The 17627-nt window shown below is 42.9% G+C and overlaps 1 protein-coding gene across 1 annotated transcript; it reads right to left on the bottom strand.

The window, feature by feature from the left end:
* Window positions 1-3256: 3256 nt before the first annotated feature.
* Window positions 3257-3862, bottom strand: LOC110919760. Its single transcript, XM_022164019.1, has one exon. It carries the CDS (start codon window positions 3860-3862, stop codon window positions 3257-3259), a length of 606 nt encoding a protein of 201 aa, XP_022019711.1.
* Window positions 3863-17627: the final 13765 nt, after the last annotated feature.

Here is a 17627-nt window from a genome sequence, read left to right on the forward strand (position 1 = left end):
AACTCCCCTATATTCGGCTTCAGCGCTTTAGCGTGAGATGGTAGGTTGTCGTTTGGAGGACCAAGATACCAAATTGTCTCCAAGAAAAACGCAATATCCGGATGTTGAACGGCATGTATCGGGACAACCCCCCAGTCAGCATTCGAGTAGGCGGTGAGATTTGTTGATTTGGAGGGGGACAAGTATAAACCGTGATCTGCAGTGCCCTTTAGGTAGCGAAGTATGCGTTTTAGATACGCAAGATGTGGTTCTCATGGGGCATGCATGAAGAGGCAAATTTGCTGCATTGCATATGAAATGTCCAGTCTTGTAAAAGGAAGGTATTGTAACGCACCCGCAAGACTGCGGCATAAAGTCCCGTCAGCTAGTGGTGCACCAGCCGAAGCACTTAGTTTAGAATGTGTATCGGCAGGTGTGCTGCATGGTTTGCAATTTTCCATCTTCGCCCTACTCAGAATGTCGTGAACGTGGGCGTGCTAGGAGAGAAAAAGGCCTCCAGATTGATGGGTAACTTCAATGCCCAAGAAATGATGTAACCTGCCAAGATCAGTCATAGAGAATTCATGAGACATAGCTTATATAAAATGATGTAGCAGACGATTGTTAGATGCAGTGAGGACGATATCGTCCACATATTAAAGAAGGTAAGCCATGTCACTGCCCTGTTTATAGATAAACAAGGAGCTATCTGATGTGGATGTCTGAAATCCACAGCGAATGATATATGTGGCGAACCTGTGATACCACGCCCGAGGTGCCTGTTTAAGCCCGTATAAAGATTTTATTCAACCTGCACACATATTTAGGATTACACGCATCAAGAAATCCTGGTGGTTGAAACATGTACACAGTTTCGTTGAGATCCCCATGCAAGAATGCGTTTTTAACATCCAGTTGCCCTATAAGCCAAGACCTGGACACTTCCAGGCTGAGTACAGTACGAATGGTAGTTGGTTTAACTACCGGACTGAAAGTCTCATCACAATCAATGCCAACCTGCTGGGACATATCATTTACCACAAGACGGGCCTTATATCTTTCCAAACGTCCATTTGCATGAATCTTGTGGAGAAACAACCACATACACTTGATAATGTGTGCATTGGGAGGCCGAGGGACAAGATCCCACGTGTTATTATCTATTAAAGCAATTATTCCGTTTTCATAGCATCGGACCAATGTGGATCAGACTGGGCATCAATATGTGACTTGGGTAAAGGTGAGATGGTTTCAACGTTTAAGTTAAAGGGTTCCTTAGGTTTAGACATCCCGTCACGAGACCTAGTGATCATTGGGTGTGTCGAAGTGGTAGAGCCGGTAGATACAGAAGTCGGTGGTGGGTTCGGATGAGGAGGCATAGGTTCTGGATTGAGTTGAGCCGGTTGTGTGGATGGGGATGGGATGAGTTGGGCCGAGGTATGAGTATGGTTGTTGGGCCGCAGTGGTGGTGATCTTAGGGAATAAGTAAAAGTTGGTTAGGGTCGTGGTGTAAGCATCTGTGGTGAAGGCTGGTGGGTCGGTGCAGCAGCCGAGGGTTGTGGTGTAGAAGTAGATGGTGTCGGATGTGGGGGAAGAGTGGTGGTAGATGGTGCGGAAGCTGGTGAGGGAGTGGTGGCCATGGGTTGTTGGAAAAGTATGGGTGAGTGCATCGACTCCAAAAAGGTGTATGACATAGGTTGGGGTTTAAAGGTTTTGGAGAGTGGGAACTCATGTTCGTTAAAGGTGACGTGACGGGAAATGCTAACTTTGAAAATAGATAAATCCATGCATCGGTATCCGCGGTGATCCGCAGGGTAGTTGAGGAAGACACATGGGGAGGATCGGGGAGCAAGTTTGTGAGGACGGGTGTCAGACTGGTTAGGGTAACAGGCACAACCAAACACCCGAAGGTGTTGATAATCAGGGTTTTTGAGATATAAGGCAGCATTGGGGGTTCGAAAACCAATGGGTTTGCAAGGAAGGATGTAGTGAGGTATGGGTGAGGAGAGAAAGCATGATTTCATTAAGACGACAAATCATGCGCTCGGTTGTCCCATTTTGTTTGGAGGTGTGAGGGCACGAAAAATGAAATTTTAAACCATGGGTAGAGGTGAATTGTTTGAATTGAGTGTTATCAAATTCTCCGCCCATGTCACATTGAAAACTTTTAATTTGGTGATGAAATTGGGTGGATATGTATTTGTGAAATTGAGTATTTGGTGTATGTTTCGGATTTAAATTTTAAAGGAAATACCCAAGTAAAATGAGTATAATCATCAATCACAACCAAATAATATTTGTATCCCTGCTTGCTAAGTATAGGAGAGGTCCATAAATCACAATGGACAATATCAAATGGACAAACAATGCAAGAAGTAGATAAATTGAAAGGCAAACATTTATGTTTAGCAAATTAGAAAGAGTCACAAAAAACTGAACGACTTTGTTTATCACACGAAATAAACTTATTAGAATTCAAAAAATCTAGGACATGTAAACCAGGATGTCCAAGACGGTTGTGCCAGGAGCCTTGAGAACTGGTGGAAACAAAAGCAGAAGCATCAGGTACTTTGAGATCCATAAGCGGGTAGAGATTACTGGTACTGTCGTGGCGACTCGGGATTGTCCCACTCGGATAATCCTTCACAGAAAAACCAAAAGGATCAAAATCGAAAAACACACAATTGTCACGAGTAAATTTTCTAACAAAAAATAAGTTCTTTATGATATTGGGTATGTGAAGTATGTGTTTAAGTTGGAGTGGTTTAGAGGTGGTGGGAAGACTGGTGTGGCCTGATCCAACAACTGGTAACCGATGACCATTTCCAGCCAACACGGTTTTAATAGAATGATTACAAGGGTGAGAAATCATACCTGAGTCTCGAGTCAGGTGATCTGATGCTCCAGTATCCATGAACCAAGTAGGGGCTTCGGGTTCCAAAGCCATAGTATTGAAGGCTTCTTCAAGTTCAGTAGGTTCCAAGGGGTTGACATCAGTTATATGAACTTCAGGGGCGGACTGATTAGGGGTTGAAGGCTGCTGCTGCTACTATGGTGCGGTCCAGGTTGAGACCCAACCCGGTTGGGTTGGGTAGGGGCACGAGGGTGGTGGGTTGGCCTAGAAGGAATTGGCCCAATATGATGGTGGCATGGGTGGGTAAAAGGGTTGGTTCCGAGAGTTTCTTGGTGGGTTGCAAGTAAATGGGACACGGCTGCTGGACCCAGACCCAGAGCATGATCTGTAGTGGGCCGGGCCAGAAATACCGGAGACGTTGGTTTAGTTTTGGGTAGATTGGTTTTGGTTGTGGGTTGGGTTGTCACGGCGTGGGCCACCACGACGATTTGGGCCATAGATCTGACCAAAACGGGTGCGACCGGAGCTATTACAAGTGGGCTGGTTATCATGGGTGGGACAATCACGGCGAGGCGTGGGGGTTACAACAGCATGCGCTTCAGAATTAGTAGCAGTACCATCGCGAGCAGCTTGTCTTTTCATGTCACGACAAAGCATCTCACATACCTCATTCCAAGAAGGAAGTTCATGATTGATCATAGAGCTGATGGTGTCGTACTCCCAAGGCAGACCCCGAACAAGTTGCAAAACGAGGTTTTGTTCGTTAACAGGACTGCCCACATCATCTAACTGGGCTGCCAAATCCTGAAGGACTTGACAGTAGGCTTCCAAAGAAGACACAGAACTAACTTTCAGATTCACAAACCGAGATTGAAGGGCTACACAACGAGGACCTTTGTTGTTATGGAAGATATCCTTGACCTGATTCCAGGCTTGGAGAGCCGTGGATGGCTCTTCAAGGACCCGAAGGAGATAGTCAGCGGATAGAGTATTGTAGATCCATTGGAGCACGACAACATCTATATTCATCCATTGAGTATATGCAGGGTCGTCTTCAGGGACGGTTCAGTGGTGACAGCATCTAGGACCTCGCATCTGCGAGCATGAAGATGGAAAAGTTTAACCCACGCGGAGTACGTGACCGTAGTACCATCCAGGACACGAACCTTCTTGGTGATGTTAGTAACAGAATAGACTAGATGTAGGGGAACCGGTTGTTTTGTGGTGGGGTTGGGAGTGTCAGCTTTGTCACCCATAGTGCAGAGCCAACAGGGAGTAGGAACAGGATCGAAAAAAGGAAAGGGGTGGCCGGCGGCGGCTTAGGGTCGAAACCCTAGAGATTGGACGGAGATCCGAAAAAGGCTGCGGAGATTAGGTATAGAGCGCAAGCTCTGATACCATGTGATTTGGAGAAATTGGATGCCATTGTCATTAATTAAATCGGGTACATATACACGAATACAAGAGAACAATAAGGAAACTTCATCTCCCTAAATCAAGGAGAGATAGGTGGCACTATAGTTACATTAAATACAATAATATATTTCTGCTAATATATGGATCGATTATGATCTTTTAATTATTTCTAATCAAATTTCATACAAACATAGTAACATAGTAACATACTTGCTGTAACACTTCGGGCTTTCCCGCACAACTTTATTGTATGATACAACTATGTGAAGTTATTTAATGAAAAACCTATGTTATAAATGTGTAGTCTGTGAATTATGTGATAATGTGTAATATAATTATCTAAATTAATTATGTGCAAAAGTGTATGTTGGTCGAAACCTCACGGTTCTGGGTCTAAACCTCTCGGTTCCGACTCGAGACTGCATGTGTCACACCCCAACCAATGGCGGAATCATCGGGGCGCGGCACTAGGCGAATCAGATTGCTCAAGAGAATCCATAACAACTATATTGCGATAATATTTATTACATTCGTTATCCCATACTAACAAATAATACAATCACATTAGTCATCACAGATTTCTTGTCCTCTCGAACAATTCAAATCCGACAACCTAGATTTTAGGTGAGTTTCTAGACTTCCTAGCTTGATTTGATGTAGGCTTCAACTAGTCCTTCAACATACGTTAAAATAATGTCAATACAAAGGTATTGGCGAGTATACAGGTTTGATATGTAATAGAATAATAGATTAAAAGTGCTGCGAATTTCCATATGCATAAACGTAATACACGACATGTATACTCACAAAACTGATACTACCAGCTAAGTCCTCGATGCTCGACTCTTCGATGGCATAACTAGACCCCGTCGGGCGCAATAGTACTATACTAGTTTGGGTGGGACGTCACGAGTATAAGTCCTAGCATACATGCAACTAGCATCACGTATATCTATGCAAACAGTTATTCGCAAGTGATAGATTAACAATTTGAATCATTCGTTTGATAAGTTCGTTTTATAAGGAACGTATGTTACACCCAAAATTCGACAAAAGGGGTCAAGTATACTCACAGTGCGTATTCGGTTGGATTGACGGGATGGTGCCTGAGAATGTCCTGATTTCAGACTAATTACATGAGTATTGGGTTACGCGTTAAACGGTATCGAATTACATGAAATTGGACGAAAATTGGATTTGAACTGGCCCATTCGGATGGACCGCTCGATCGGTCGGGCTGCTCGATCGAGTGGGCCGTTCGATCGAGTGGGCCGTTCGTTCGGCCAGCCTCTCCAGCTGTTTTTCGACGATTTCGCGTGTTTTTCGGTGGTTCTGGTCGGGACATTGTTGCGACGTGCTAAACAACTGAAATCCCATCAATTCCGACCTGTTCTAACGGCCGGGAATCACCCCGTCTCATCAGAACTGGCCGTTCTTGGCGGTTTTTCCGTGTTTAACCCGAAACCGGTCGTCTCTTCGGCAGGAATCAGATCCTTGACCAACACGACACTAGGAATGAGTAGGAGGTTGGTCTAAGCTCTGTTTCTACCGTTATTATGTATAGATCTGGTGTGAATACCTTGATTATTCTTGGAAAATCCCTGGGTTCTGAGTTGTTCTTGGTGGAATGAGGCCAACACTTGAAGTTGATAAAAACTTTGTGATGACATCACTCTGAACATCTCAAATCCATGGCTTCTTGACTAGAAACATTGATTTAGACGGGATTTTATGTATAATCGCATGGAAACCATTCGGATCTGAGTTGTTCTTCCTGGGATGACATCACCCTTGAAGAACTCCATGGTGACATCACCCTAGAACACTCCAAATCCGTTGATTTCACAGTTAAAAGTCGATATTTGAAAGGTAGGAAGATGAAAGAATGCATATAGATCAAGGAAGTACAAGATTTGGGTTAAAAACTTACAAGAATCGCGAGAAATCGGAAGATTAAGGGGCTGGAATGTCTTGGTCGAGTGGCAGCAGCAACAACAAGTGCTTGGAGGGTGAAGAGGGGTATTTATAGGCAAGGAAGGAGGAAAAAGGAAGAAAAGGTGGGCCGGATCGGTTGGCCCAACCGCTCGGCTGGCCTGTCCGATCGGACGGCCCAGCCGATCGGCTGGCCCGTTCGATTGGATGGTCCAGCCGGATGGCTGTTCTGTCCGATCGGGCGGCCCAGCCGATCGGCTGGCCCGTTCGATCGGGCGGCCCAGCCGATCGGCTGGCCCGTCCGATCGACTGGCCCAGCCGTTTGGCTGGCCCGTCCGTACGGAAGCCCTTGATCCTCGTTTTTGGTGCGATTTCGACAATTTGGGCCATAATTTCATATATTTATATAATTATTTAATTATTTACTATAATTAATCACAAAAGGGTCGCATATACGCATCTATATATCCAATTCTCGGTGTGATGATCGAGTTACGCGTGCCTTCGAGTGCGTTCTTCGATGTGACGAGCCACAAAGATTATTGGGGCACTACTTGCTCGTGTTGCCGTCATCGTCACGATGGCTGGAGACATGGTACTCACCCGATAGTCTTTGTTAGCATTGCTTGTTCACGTTTTGACACCTCACGGTTATCAAGGAGGGTAGATTAAGTGCTTACTCAACATCATCGTGAGTGCTATAATTTATGAAAATAGCTTTGTAATAGCGATAGAATATGCGTAGATATTTGATCATACTTTGATTTAGCGATATATCTGATATAGTTACATTATGATCCGAATCTCTGGTGCTAGGCGTAACGAGTGTATCGAGTAGTAACAACGCACGAGAGTGCGGGTTGTTACAGCATGGTTGCGACTCGAGACTTGCTGGGCTATTAGGTTGTGTTCACTGACCAGGCCCAACTAATTAGAACCCATTTCAGAAACCCTATTTTGGGAATGGTATGAAAACCCCTCATCAGCCGACAACCAAAATGTTTGGTAGCAATCATCATCCATCAATCCCAAAACATTCTCCCATTCTCTCTCTCTTTCTCTCCTTATCTAGTTTCTCTCTCTAGAACACCCTAAAAGACACAATCCCCTTCTTCTTTTCTCACTGATTTGAACAGCGGCTAGCACACTTCAAAGACAATCAGCGAAGACACCTCGCAGGAGCTTTATCCTCTCGTTCCACGAACATTTCACTCTTGGTTCTAACCGGTTAGTATATAAACTAAAGTAGGATGATTAGACATGATAAAGATGTTTACTTGCTTGGTGATGTCGATGTCAAAAGATGTTCTTCATGATGATTGTCCGTATGATAGAATAATGATGTATGCTAGAATCGGTCAATGTGGGTTGATGATGTATCTATGTTAATATCTTGACAAGATAAGAGTAGGGTATTGATGATTAGAACAAAATGATGAATGCTAATGCTAGAAATCTAGATTTGATATTGCTTAGATTAGCGAGCGATCGATTAAGATTCGACGAGCGAGAGCGGCGAGAAGTTACGATTCGAATAACCAAAAGCGATGACACACACAAAAGCGATTCCATAACGTTTTAAACTTACCGATAATCAATTAATCTTCGAAGATATTTAGGAAAAATTCCCCCATGGCGTGGCACTAACTGCATCGATGTCCACACCGGCGCTATGGGGAGGGTTTTTGTTAGTTTGGTAACAGATTTTTGAGTTGTACATTTTAAAACAATTTGGTGGCAAAATAAGTTTTAAGAAAATCTTTCCTACCACATGAGTTTGAGCTGAAACTCGATTGTCGAACCATCGCTTTCGGGAAGATTTCTTTTTGTCATTGCAAAAGTTTTAAGGAAAAACTGGACTTATGAAACTTCCATTGGGCATGGAGCTGAACTGATTCGATGTTTTCTCCATGTTGTAAGGAAATTTCACTTGTCCAATGGTTTTAACAAAATTTTATAAAAATTGGTTTTCTTTAACAGTACGGAAAAATAATTTACTTCGAGCCCCACGTGGCACTTTCCCACGAAAGTTTGTTAATATGATTAAAACACTTATATATAGGAAGTACCAGCGGCGTATCCACCATGTTTTACCCAATATTACCTCTGTTTCGTGAGGCGGTGTCACGCGCGCCGATAAGACACAGATAGAATTCCGATCCCTCGGTCCAAGCGATAGGACGCTAGACCGAGTCATGAATTGAAGCGAATTTGATGCAGACAAGGCGTTGATAGCGAGTGCGAGTAGTTCGATCGTACCAAAACATTGATATGGCACACAGGGTTAGATGACGATTGATAAGCGATAGCGAATGACGCGATTTTGATTAGACTAGATGCGATTTCGATTTGTTCCACATAAAACCTACATGGCATGTTCCCACGAGAGTTGCTAATATAGAAAACACCGCGTTTCCCGTGTTAGTTTTTGTCCCGTGAAGCGATGTCATGTACCCTAATTCTACACAACTGTGATGACTTCAAGCGATAACCGAATATCGATAGGCAATAGACCCTGATAGATGATAAGTGACGATAGTTGCGTTGCGAACGATATGCGATTCGATTGAGTTGAATACACCACAAACAGTAACCATTGCTAGCCCGCATGGCCTTTTTCCACGAAAGTCTGCTAATATGGTCAAAACACCACCAGATAATACGAGTATCGATGAGTGATAGCGACACGCGGTGAGAGTATCGAGTTGATGAAATAGGCGCGAAATGCGTTAAAGCGAAAAGCGACGAGTGATTTTCGGTACTCGTCTAGCGATCCGCAATAAGCGATCCACACCGGGCGGTAGAAGTTCACACAGTAGTCAATAAACAGCGTTAGAGATTGTGGGATAAACACCAGAAACGATTGTGATTTCGAGCCGTATATTGAGTGATTTAGATTGCGAGATGGATCCAGCAAAACTGCGATTGAGTTGCATTCTAGACTTACGACCAGTCTTGCGTTGCTCCAATTGCTCTCCGGGGTGAACTTACCTAAGTCCATCGATGTGGCAATTGTGTTGCGTACGCAGACTTACGAGAAGTCTCGCAGTGATGCGATTTTAGTTTTGTTACGCCTTGTGATTGATTTGTATTGTGTCGAAAATAACCATTATAATATAATAGGTCTAATAACGTCTAACTCCACATGGCACTTTCTTCACGAAGCTTCGGTAGTATGGTAAAGCACACCTTGCGTTACCCCTACTACTTATGCCCCGTGCTTTGGTGTCACGCTTCATTGACATGGCCAAGACCCTTGATCATGCTTTTAAACGTTATGGCACCATTAGAACTTCACTACGATCTCCGTGCACTGACCAAAATAATCCCTTGTGCACCCGCGATTAGTTGTTCCTTGCACGTACATCGTACCTCATTCTAAGAGTGTTGTAAGGGTAAAATACATTATATAGTACATAGTGCTAGCGTTTAGATGGTGCTAGAGTAAAAGAGAAATAGAGTCCACATGCGACAATAGATGGAATAAGCTCCACACATAGAAGAAAACGATAGCGATAAGTCGTATTATTTTACAACAACATTAGAAGCACAATAACGTTGCTGTGAAGGACACTTGCGGAGACTGCGGCTGTTGCTGACTTCCTTCAGAGTTACGGTCCTGCGCGGCAGTGCTGTGTATGATGACCATACCAGTTGCAATTTGCGCAATAGCGACAATTTGCTTCTGGCGGGTGATGATACGTGCACGTGAAACACAGGGGATGGGGCCCATTGTAAGCACGTTTCGGTTGAACTGGGACTGATTGGAGAGGTTCGGGTTGCGGCAGTCCGGTTGTTGAAGAGTCGGGGCTCACGGTCTTTCGTTTGCGGCTAGGTTGCGCTTCCTGAGATGATGCAGTGTCGTTGTCGGATTCGCCTGATGATTTGACAGAGACATTGCCGGAGCGATCCTTAGAGGAACCTTCAGGGGAGTAGTCGGATGATTCCTCGTCCGATTCGCCAGAGGAATCGTCGGATGAGTTGATGATGATTGCTTGATGAGCTTGTTTGACAGGCTTCTTGGAGAAGAACCGGTCCAAGACTCGTTTGCTGTTGATCCCTGCGGCTAAACGGTAGGCTTCTTCGGTGGTAGCAGGTCTTGCAGCTTCTACAAAATCACCCACACTCTCAGGTAAGCCGCGGAGGTACTTCGCGATGGCTTTCCTTGGAGTGTCAACTTGACTTGGGCAGATTGCACTAAGCTGCTTGAACCTTGCTGTATAACCAGCATTGTCACCTTCGGTTTGCTTGATTTCCCAAAATTCGTTTTCTAGCTTCTGGACTTCATGAGGGGGACAATATTCTTCCTTCATGAGTTCCTTCAGCTCATCCCAAGAGAGGGCGTAAGCTGCGGAGATCCCACGTTTGTTGCTTCGGCGGTCCACCAGAAGAGTGCTCGTGATTGAAATACCCCGGTAGCACAAGTAGTACGGAAACTATCAGAACACCCACTTTGTCGAAGAGTGACTTCAATAGAATCGAACCACTGGAGCAGTTGGGTTACAACTCCTTCACCTGTGAATTCCATCGGGTCACAGGCCTTGAAGTGTTTGTAGAGGAAAGTAGATTGCGGCGATTCCGTCTTAGAGTCCTTCGCGGCTCGAGCGTTGCTGAGAGAGTACACTTGAGCGACAATTTGAGGAATGAGCTTGACCACTTCCTTGGTCACGAGCGAGGCAATCCTCTTATCGGCGCTTCGTTTGGCTCTTCTCCTAGCTATTCGTTTCGAGATAGAGTTGTTGGAAGGCATCTAGACAGAGAGAGAGAGATTTGGAATGAGATTCGATCATAATGATTTCGAGTTTACGATGCGATTGAGCGCGGTCGAAACTTGTAACGTGCAATATAAATAGACTTCACATAGGAGCCACATAGGAGACACGATCTTCCTAGATTTTCACACAATGTCTTGATTGTACTTAGATATAGATAGTTGTAGTTCATACTTACACACACATATATTACGGTTCAGAATGCGCGAGGACGCGTTAAGAGAGGGATTGCGAGAGAAATCGGACAATTTGGACATTAGTTTTGTTGAGATCATTCGGTCTTTGTTTTGGATTGCGATGGCTGTGCGAGTTGTGCGTTTTGTAAAATAGGAAGTGAAAATTGAAAATCGCAGTTAAACACATAAAACGTAACTGAGTTCATCAAATTGTAAAATCTGGTGAGTCATAGGCTTAGTAAAGTACTCGGAGTGCCTCGGGTGTTTAGGCATCGACTACCCAAGGTAACTCAATCACACCCAACAAGTTCGTGCACACGCGTTGACTCTGGGGGTTTATGCTTCCACTGGGATGCAGCTCATGGCATTCATCCTCCAAGTTATTGCGAGGCTCGAGTCATTGTGATGGTCGAGTCCCTGGTGAGAGCTTTTTGAAAAATATTTTAGGGAGTGGAACGGTTCATTAAGGTACGGGTTTCACCCCTGACTTAACAGTTTTGTTCCCAATTTGTGGTTACGCTCGTCGAATGAATCCGAGAGCTTCACTAGAATTTCGAAAGGGAGGCTTTCGTCGAGGTATGGATGTCACTCCTGACTCAACGAAAGATTCTCGTGCTAGAAAAATGCGCTGAGTGAGCAATCCTATCGAGAGTTACTGGTTTTCACACCTGGTCTCGACTGGATCGCTCGGTTGTGAGATGCGAGTATTTTTGAAAACATGTGTATTATGTCCGCCTTAGGAAAGGCTGAGTAGTATTCCGGCCTTAGGAAAGGCTTCTTCGTGTGAAGTTGTAGTATGCGGGGTTCACACAAAGTCATAGTTTTTTTGCAATTTCGAGCAAAAGCATCAGGTAGACGCAATACAAACCCTACTGGGTTCGTACGAGGCAGCCTGTGGGTGCTTAGACTATAGACTAGGTCATTCTCTAAGACGCCGACCCAGACTAGGTCGAGTCTTGCCTAATTCCCTATAGTTATGGCTCTGATACCAATCTGTCACACCCCAACCGATGGCGGAATCATCGGGGCGCGGCACTAGACGAATCAGATTGCTCAAGAGAATCCATAACAACTATATTGCGATAATATTTATTACATTCGTTATCCCATACTAACAAATAATACAATCACATTAGTCATCACAGATTTCTTGTCATCTCGAACAATTCAAATCCGACAACCTAGATTTAAGGTGAGTTTCTAGACTTCCTAGCTTGATTTGATGTAGGCTTCAACTAGTCCTGCAACATACGTTAAAATAATGTCAATACAAAGGTATTGGCGAGTATACAGGTTTGATATGTAATAGAATAATAGATTAAAAGTGCTGCGAATTTCCATATGCATAAACGTAATACACGACATGTATACTCACAAAACTGATATTACCAGCTAAGTCCTCGATGCTCGACTCTTCGATGGCATAACTAGACCCCGTCGGGCGCAATAGTACTATACTAGTTTGGGTGGGACGTCATGAGTATAAGTCCTAGCATACATGCAACTAGCATCACGTATATCTATGCAAACAGTTGTTCGTAAGTGATAGATTAACAATTTGAATCATTCGTTTGATAAGTTCGTTTTATAACGAACGTATGTTACACCCAAAATTCGACAAAAGGGGTTAAGTATACTCACAGTGCGTATTCGGTTGGATTGACGGGATGGTGCCTGAGAATGTCCCGATTTCAGACTAATTACATGAGTATTGGGTTACGCGTTAAACGGTATCGAATTACATGAAATTGGACGAAAATTGGATTGGAACTGGCCTATTCGGATGGACCGCTCGATCGGTCGGGCTGCTCGATCGAGTGGGCCGTTCGATCGACTGGGCCGTTCGATCGGCTGGTCCAGCCGATCGGCTGGGCCGCTCGATCGACTGTGCCGCTCGATCAGCCAGCCTGTCCAGCTGTTTTTCGACGATTTCGTGTGTTTTTCGGTGGTTCTGGTCGGGACGTTGTTGCGACGTGTTGAACCACTGAAATCCCATTAATTCCGACCTGTTCTAACGGCCGGGAGTCACCCCGTCTCATCAGAACTGGCCGTTCTTGGCGGTTTTTCCGTGTTGAACCCGAAACCAGTCGTCTCTTCGGCAGGAATCAGATCCTTGACCAACATGACACTAGGAATGAGTAGGAGGTTGGTCTAAGCTCTGTTTCTACCGTTCTTATGTATAGATCTGGTGTGAAAACCTTGATTATTCTTGGAAAATCCCTGGGTTCTGAGTTGTTCTTGGTAGAATGAGGCCAACACTTGAAGTTCATAAAAACTTTGTGATGACATCACTCTGAACATCTCAAATCCATGGCTTCTTGACTAGAAACATTGATTTAGACGGGATTTTATGTATAATCGCATGGAAACCATTCGGATCTGAGTTGTTCTTCCTGGGATGACATCACCCTTGAAGAACTCCATGGTGACATCACCCTAGAACACTCCAAATCCGTTGATTTCACGGTTAAAAGTCGATATTTGAAAGGTAGGAAGATGAAAGAATGCATATAGATCAAGGAAGTACAAGATTTGGGTTAAAAACTTACAAGAATCGCGAGAAATCGGAAGATTAAGGGGCTGGAATGTGCTGGAATGTCTTGGTCGAGTGGCAGCAGCAACAACAAGTGCTTGGAGGGTGAAGAGGGGTATTTATAGGCAAGGAATGAGGAAAAAGGAGGAAAAGGTGGGCCGGATCGGTTGGCCCAACCGATTGGCTAGCCTGTCCGATCGGACGGCCCAGCCGATCGGCTGGCCCGGTCGATTGGATGGTCCAGCCGGATGGCTGTTCTGTCCGATCGGCCGGCCCAGCCGATCGGCTGGCCCGTTCGATCGGGCGGCCCAGCCGATCGCTGGCCCGTCCGTACGGAAGCCCTTGATCCTCGTTTTTGGTGCGATTTCGACAGTTTGGGCCATAATTTCATATATTTATATAATTATTTAATTATTTACTATAATTAATCACAAAAGGGTCGCATATACGCATCTATATATCCAATTCTCGGTGTGATGATCGAGTTACGCGTGCCTTCGAGTGCGTTCTTCGATGTGACGAGCCACAAAGATTATCGGGACACTACTTGCTCGTGTTGCCGTCATCGTCACGATGGCTGGAGACATGGTACTCACCCGATAGTCTTTGTTAGCGTTGCTTGTTCACGTTTTGACACCTCACGGTTATCAAGGAGGGTAGATTAAGTCCTTACTCAACATCATCGTGAGTGTTATAATTTATGGAAATAGCTTTGTAATAGCGATAGAATATGCGTAGTGTAACGTCTCGTATTTCCGTATTTATATATATATATATATATATATATATATATATATATATATATATATATATATATATATATATATATATATATATTCGTAGTTAAAAACCAAATCGGAAAACGAACCACCTAAAAACACAGGGATTAGGCTTGTGGGCCTTTGGCCCAAGCCCATTAAACTAAACTAGTATGTATAACTGGTGATTAGGGTCAAAACCCTAAAAACAAAAATTCTATCTCTTGTATTCTGGTTGCAGCCGTCCACCTTCATTTCACCTCTTCAAAAAAAAAAAAGGTCTCACACACAAAAGAACATTAAACCCTAAAACCCACCTTCACCTCTCTTCTTTTTCTCTGTGTTCCCTCATCTCCTTCTCTCATTATACCTACAAACACACATAAACCTAAGTTATGTATGTTTCTTTTTTTTTTTGAATCATTATCTACACCAAATAAGAAGGACCTCACCACCTTCTGTTCCTATACGACACCCACACATCTCGCACACTTCCTAACACCCTCACAATACCTTTCGCGTAACCCGCACGTTGCCGAGAAATCCGAATCATCACCACTGTATACTCTATAAAGACACAATCCCTACATCGTACACCTGCTGTCGGAATACTCGCAACACTCCGGAGTAAGCCGCAGACCCACCGGAACTCGAAGGTTCGCCGGAGAAGTCTGACGCCGCCGGAGAAGACGACCGAGGTTCGACGGAACTCATGACATCCTTTGTTCGGTATAATTTCCTGTTGTTCAATCCTTTTCATGGGGTCTTATACACGTAACTCAATTTTAGAAATACTAGGCTTTGTGAAGTAAGCTATTGTTGTTGATTTTGTGAATTAAAAATAAGCAAGCAAACTAACTAATGTTCCCTATTATGTTAGCTGTTCTTTTTTTTTTTAAACAAAAGAAATGATCTTTGTAACTTAGTGATTGGGGAAGTCACCAAACAATACGGAGGACCTGGGTTCGAACTGGGTGCTTCACGGGTTGAGCATTTTAATGTTATTTTTATTTTTATTTTTTTCAACTTGATTCTTTTTATAATCACCTTAATTAAATTTAAAGAAAACATAAACTTCATAAGGTATAAAACTCTATCAGTGTGAATCTAAGACTTCCTAGTAAATTATAATATTTCTTATATAACATTTGTAAGATTTTTATTTTTGTTGTCGTTAGTTTATATTAGAAAAAAAAATGAGTTATACAACTTGGATTGTTATAAATTTTGCAAACAATGATCTATGATAATTCATCTAATATATTTTATAGAGTTCCCACTTTAAATTATTCATGAACATTCGCAATGATATATTGTCGGTCAATTCAGTCAAACCGATTAACTCGGTTCAGTCTTATTTTGAGTCCGGATCAGCGGGTTAAACACGAGCCTTGGTATAATAATGTCGCGAATGTTAATTATATTGTTTTAATTTATATTTAGTTATTGTTTTCATCGCGGAACCAAACTCTCAAGCCGAACCGACTATTGAAATTGTAAAACATATATTATTTGTACGCCACTCGTATATATATATACTCTATAGTCGAACCACTGATGAAAACGTAGCGGATCCAAATAATTTTTATAACAATTAATGTAAATGTATATTTATTTTGACGACACTTCTATACTACTAATGATGGATTTAATCTAGAATTTTTACATAAACTATGTAAAATATATATATGCATATATATCGACTAGTTATACTCTAAATTCCCATTTAAAATCCTCCGTCATAATCCCGTTTACTCATGCACCCTCGTTTTCCCATATAGGGTGACCTCGGTGTTCCATCCTCCTAAACTCGTCAACTCATCGTACTTGGATAATCGGAAGACTTAGCAATTTTGTGAGTATACTCGAACCCATTTTTACTTTTAAACACTTTGGGTGCAACATGTATTCTATATTAAACGCACATGACACTTGAAACTTATTTGAAACATACTCTATCTATTTAAACATGAAACATGAAACTTGTGATACTTGAGACTTTTATGCTATGTGAACGTTTAATCCCTGTGTGTAGTTCCGCCTTAACAATAGTAGCGCTATAGGGGTAATGCACCTCCCCGTTAGTCTTTGGGGTATTGTTAGGATGAGACATACAACCTCCCGTTAAACTTTGGGAAAGGCACTTTAACGCATTGGAAACTTGGGCTATCACTTGGACTGCGTAAACTAGCATGGTTGAAACTATTTTAATATGTTCGTGTTGGATATGAGTTTTTATTCTATTATACTATGTAAACAAACTTGTATACTCGCTCTTTGCTTTTGCATTGAAACTCTATTTTAATACATGTTGCAGGTTGTTAGACAAGGCGATGAAGAAATCAAGTTAGGATGGACTTAGATACTCATTCAATAATAAACAATGTTGTTGCAATTTGTCTTATTTGAAACAATGTATTCAAATTTTAGTCATTAATGAAATTGGATTTAAATTATATTGTCACATAGTGTTATGATGTCTCTTGCAATCTAGTTTTCGTCTCATCCCGATGTTTCCGCCATCGGTTGGGGTGTGACACGTAGATATTTGATTATACTTTGATTTAGCGATATATCTGATATAGTTACATTATCATCCGAATCTCTAGTGCTAGGCGTAACGAGTGTATCGAGTAGTAACAACGCACGAGAGTGCGGGTTGTTACAGCATGGTTGCGACTCGAGACTTGCTGGGCTATTAGGTTGTGTTCACTGACCAGGCCCAACTAATTAGAACCCATTTCAGAAACCCTATTTTGGGAATGGTATGAAAACCCCTCATCAGCCGACAACCTAAATGTTTGGTAGCAATCATCATCCATTAATCCCAAAACATTCTCCCATTCTCTCTCTCTTTCTCTCCTTATCCAGTTTCTCTCCCTAAAAGACACAATCTCCTTCTTCTTTTCTCACTGATTTGAACAGCGGCTAGCACACTTCAAAGACAATCAGCGAAGACACCTCGCAGGAGCTTTATCCTCTCGTTCCACGAACATTTCACTCTTGGTTCTAACCGGTTAGTATATAAACTAAAGTAGGATGATTAGACATGATAAAGATGTTTACTTGCTTGGTGATGTTGATGTCAAAAGATGTTCTTCATGATGATTGTCCGTATGATAGAATAATGATGTATGCTAGAATCGGTCAATGTGGGTTGATGATGTATCTATGTTAATATCTTGACAAGATAAGAGTAGGGTATTG

The sequence above is a fragment of the Helianthus annuus genome, chromosome 16 (assembly GCF_002127325.2).
Source record: "Helianthus annuus cultivar XRQ/B chromosome 16, HanXRQr2.0-SUNRISE, whole genome shotgun sequence".
Lineage (NCBI taxonomy): Eukaryota > Viridiplantae > Streptophyta > Magnoliopsida > Asterales > Asteraceae > Helianthus > Helianthus annuus.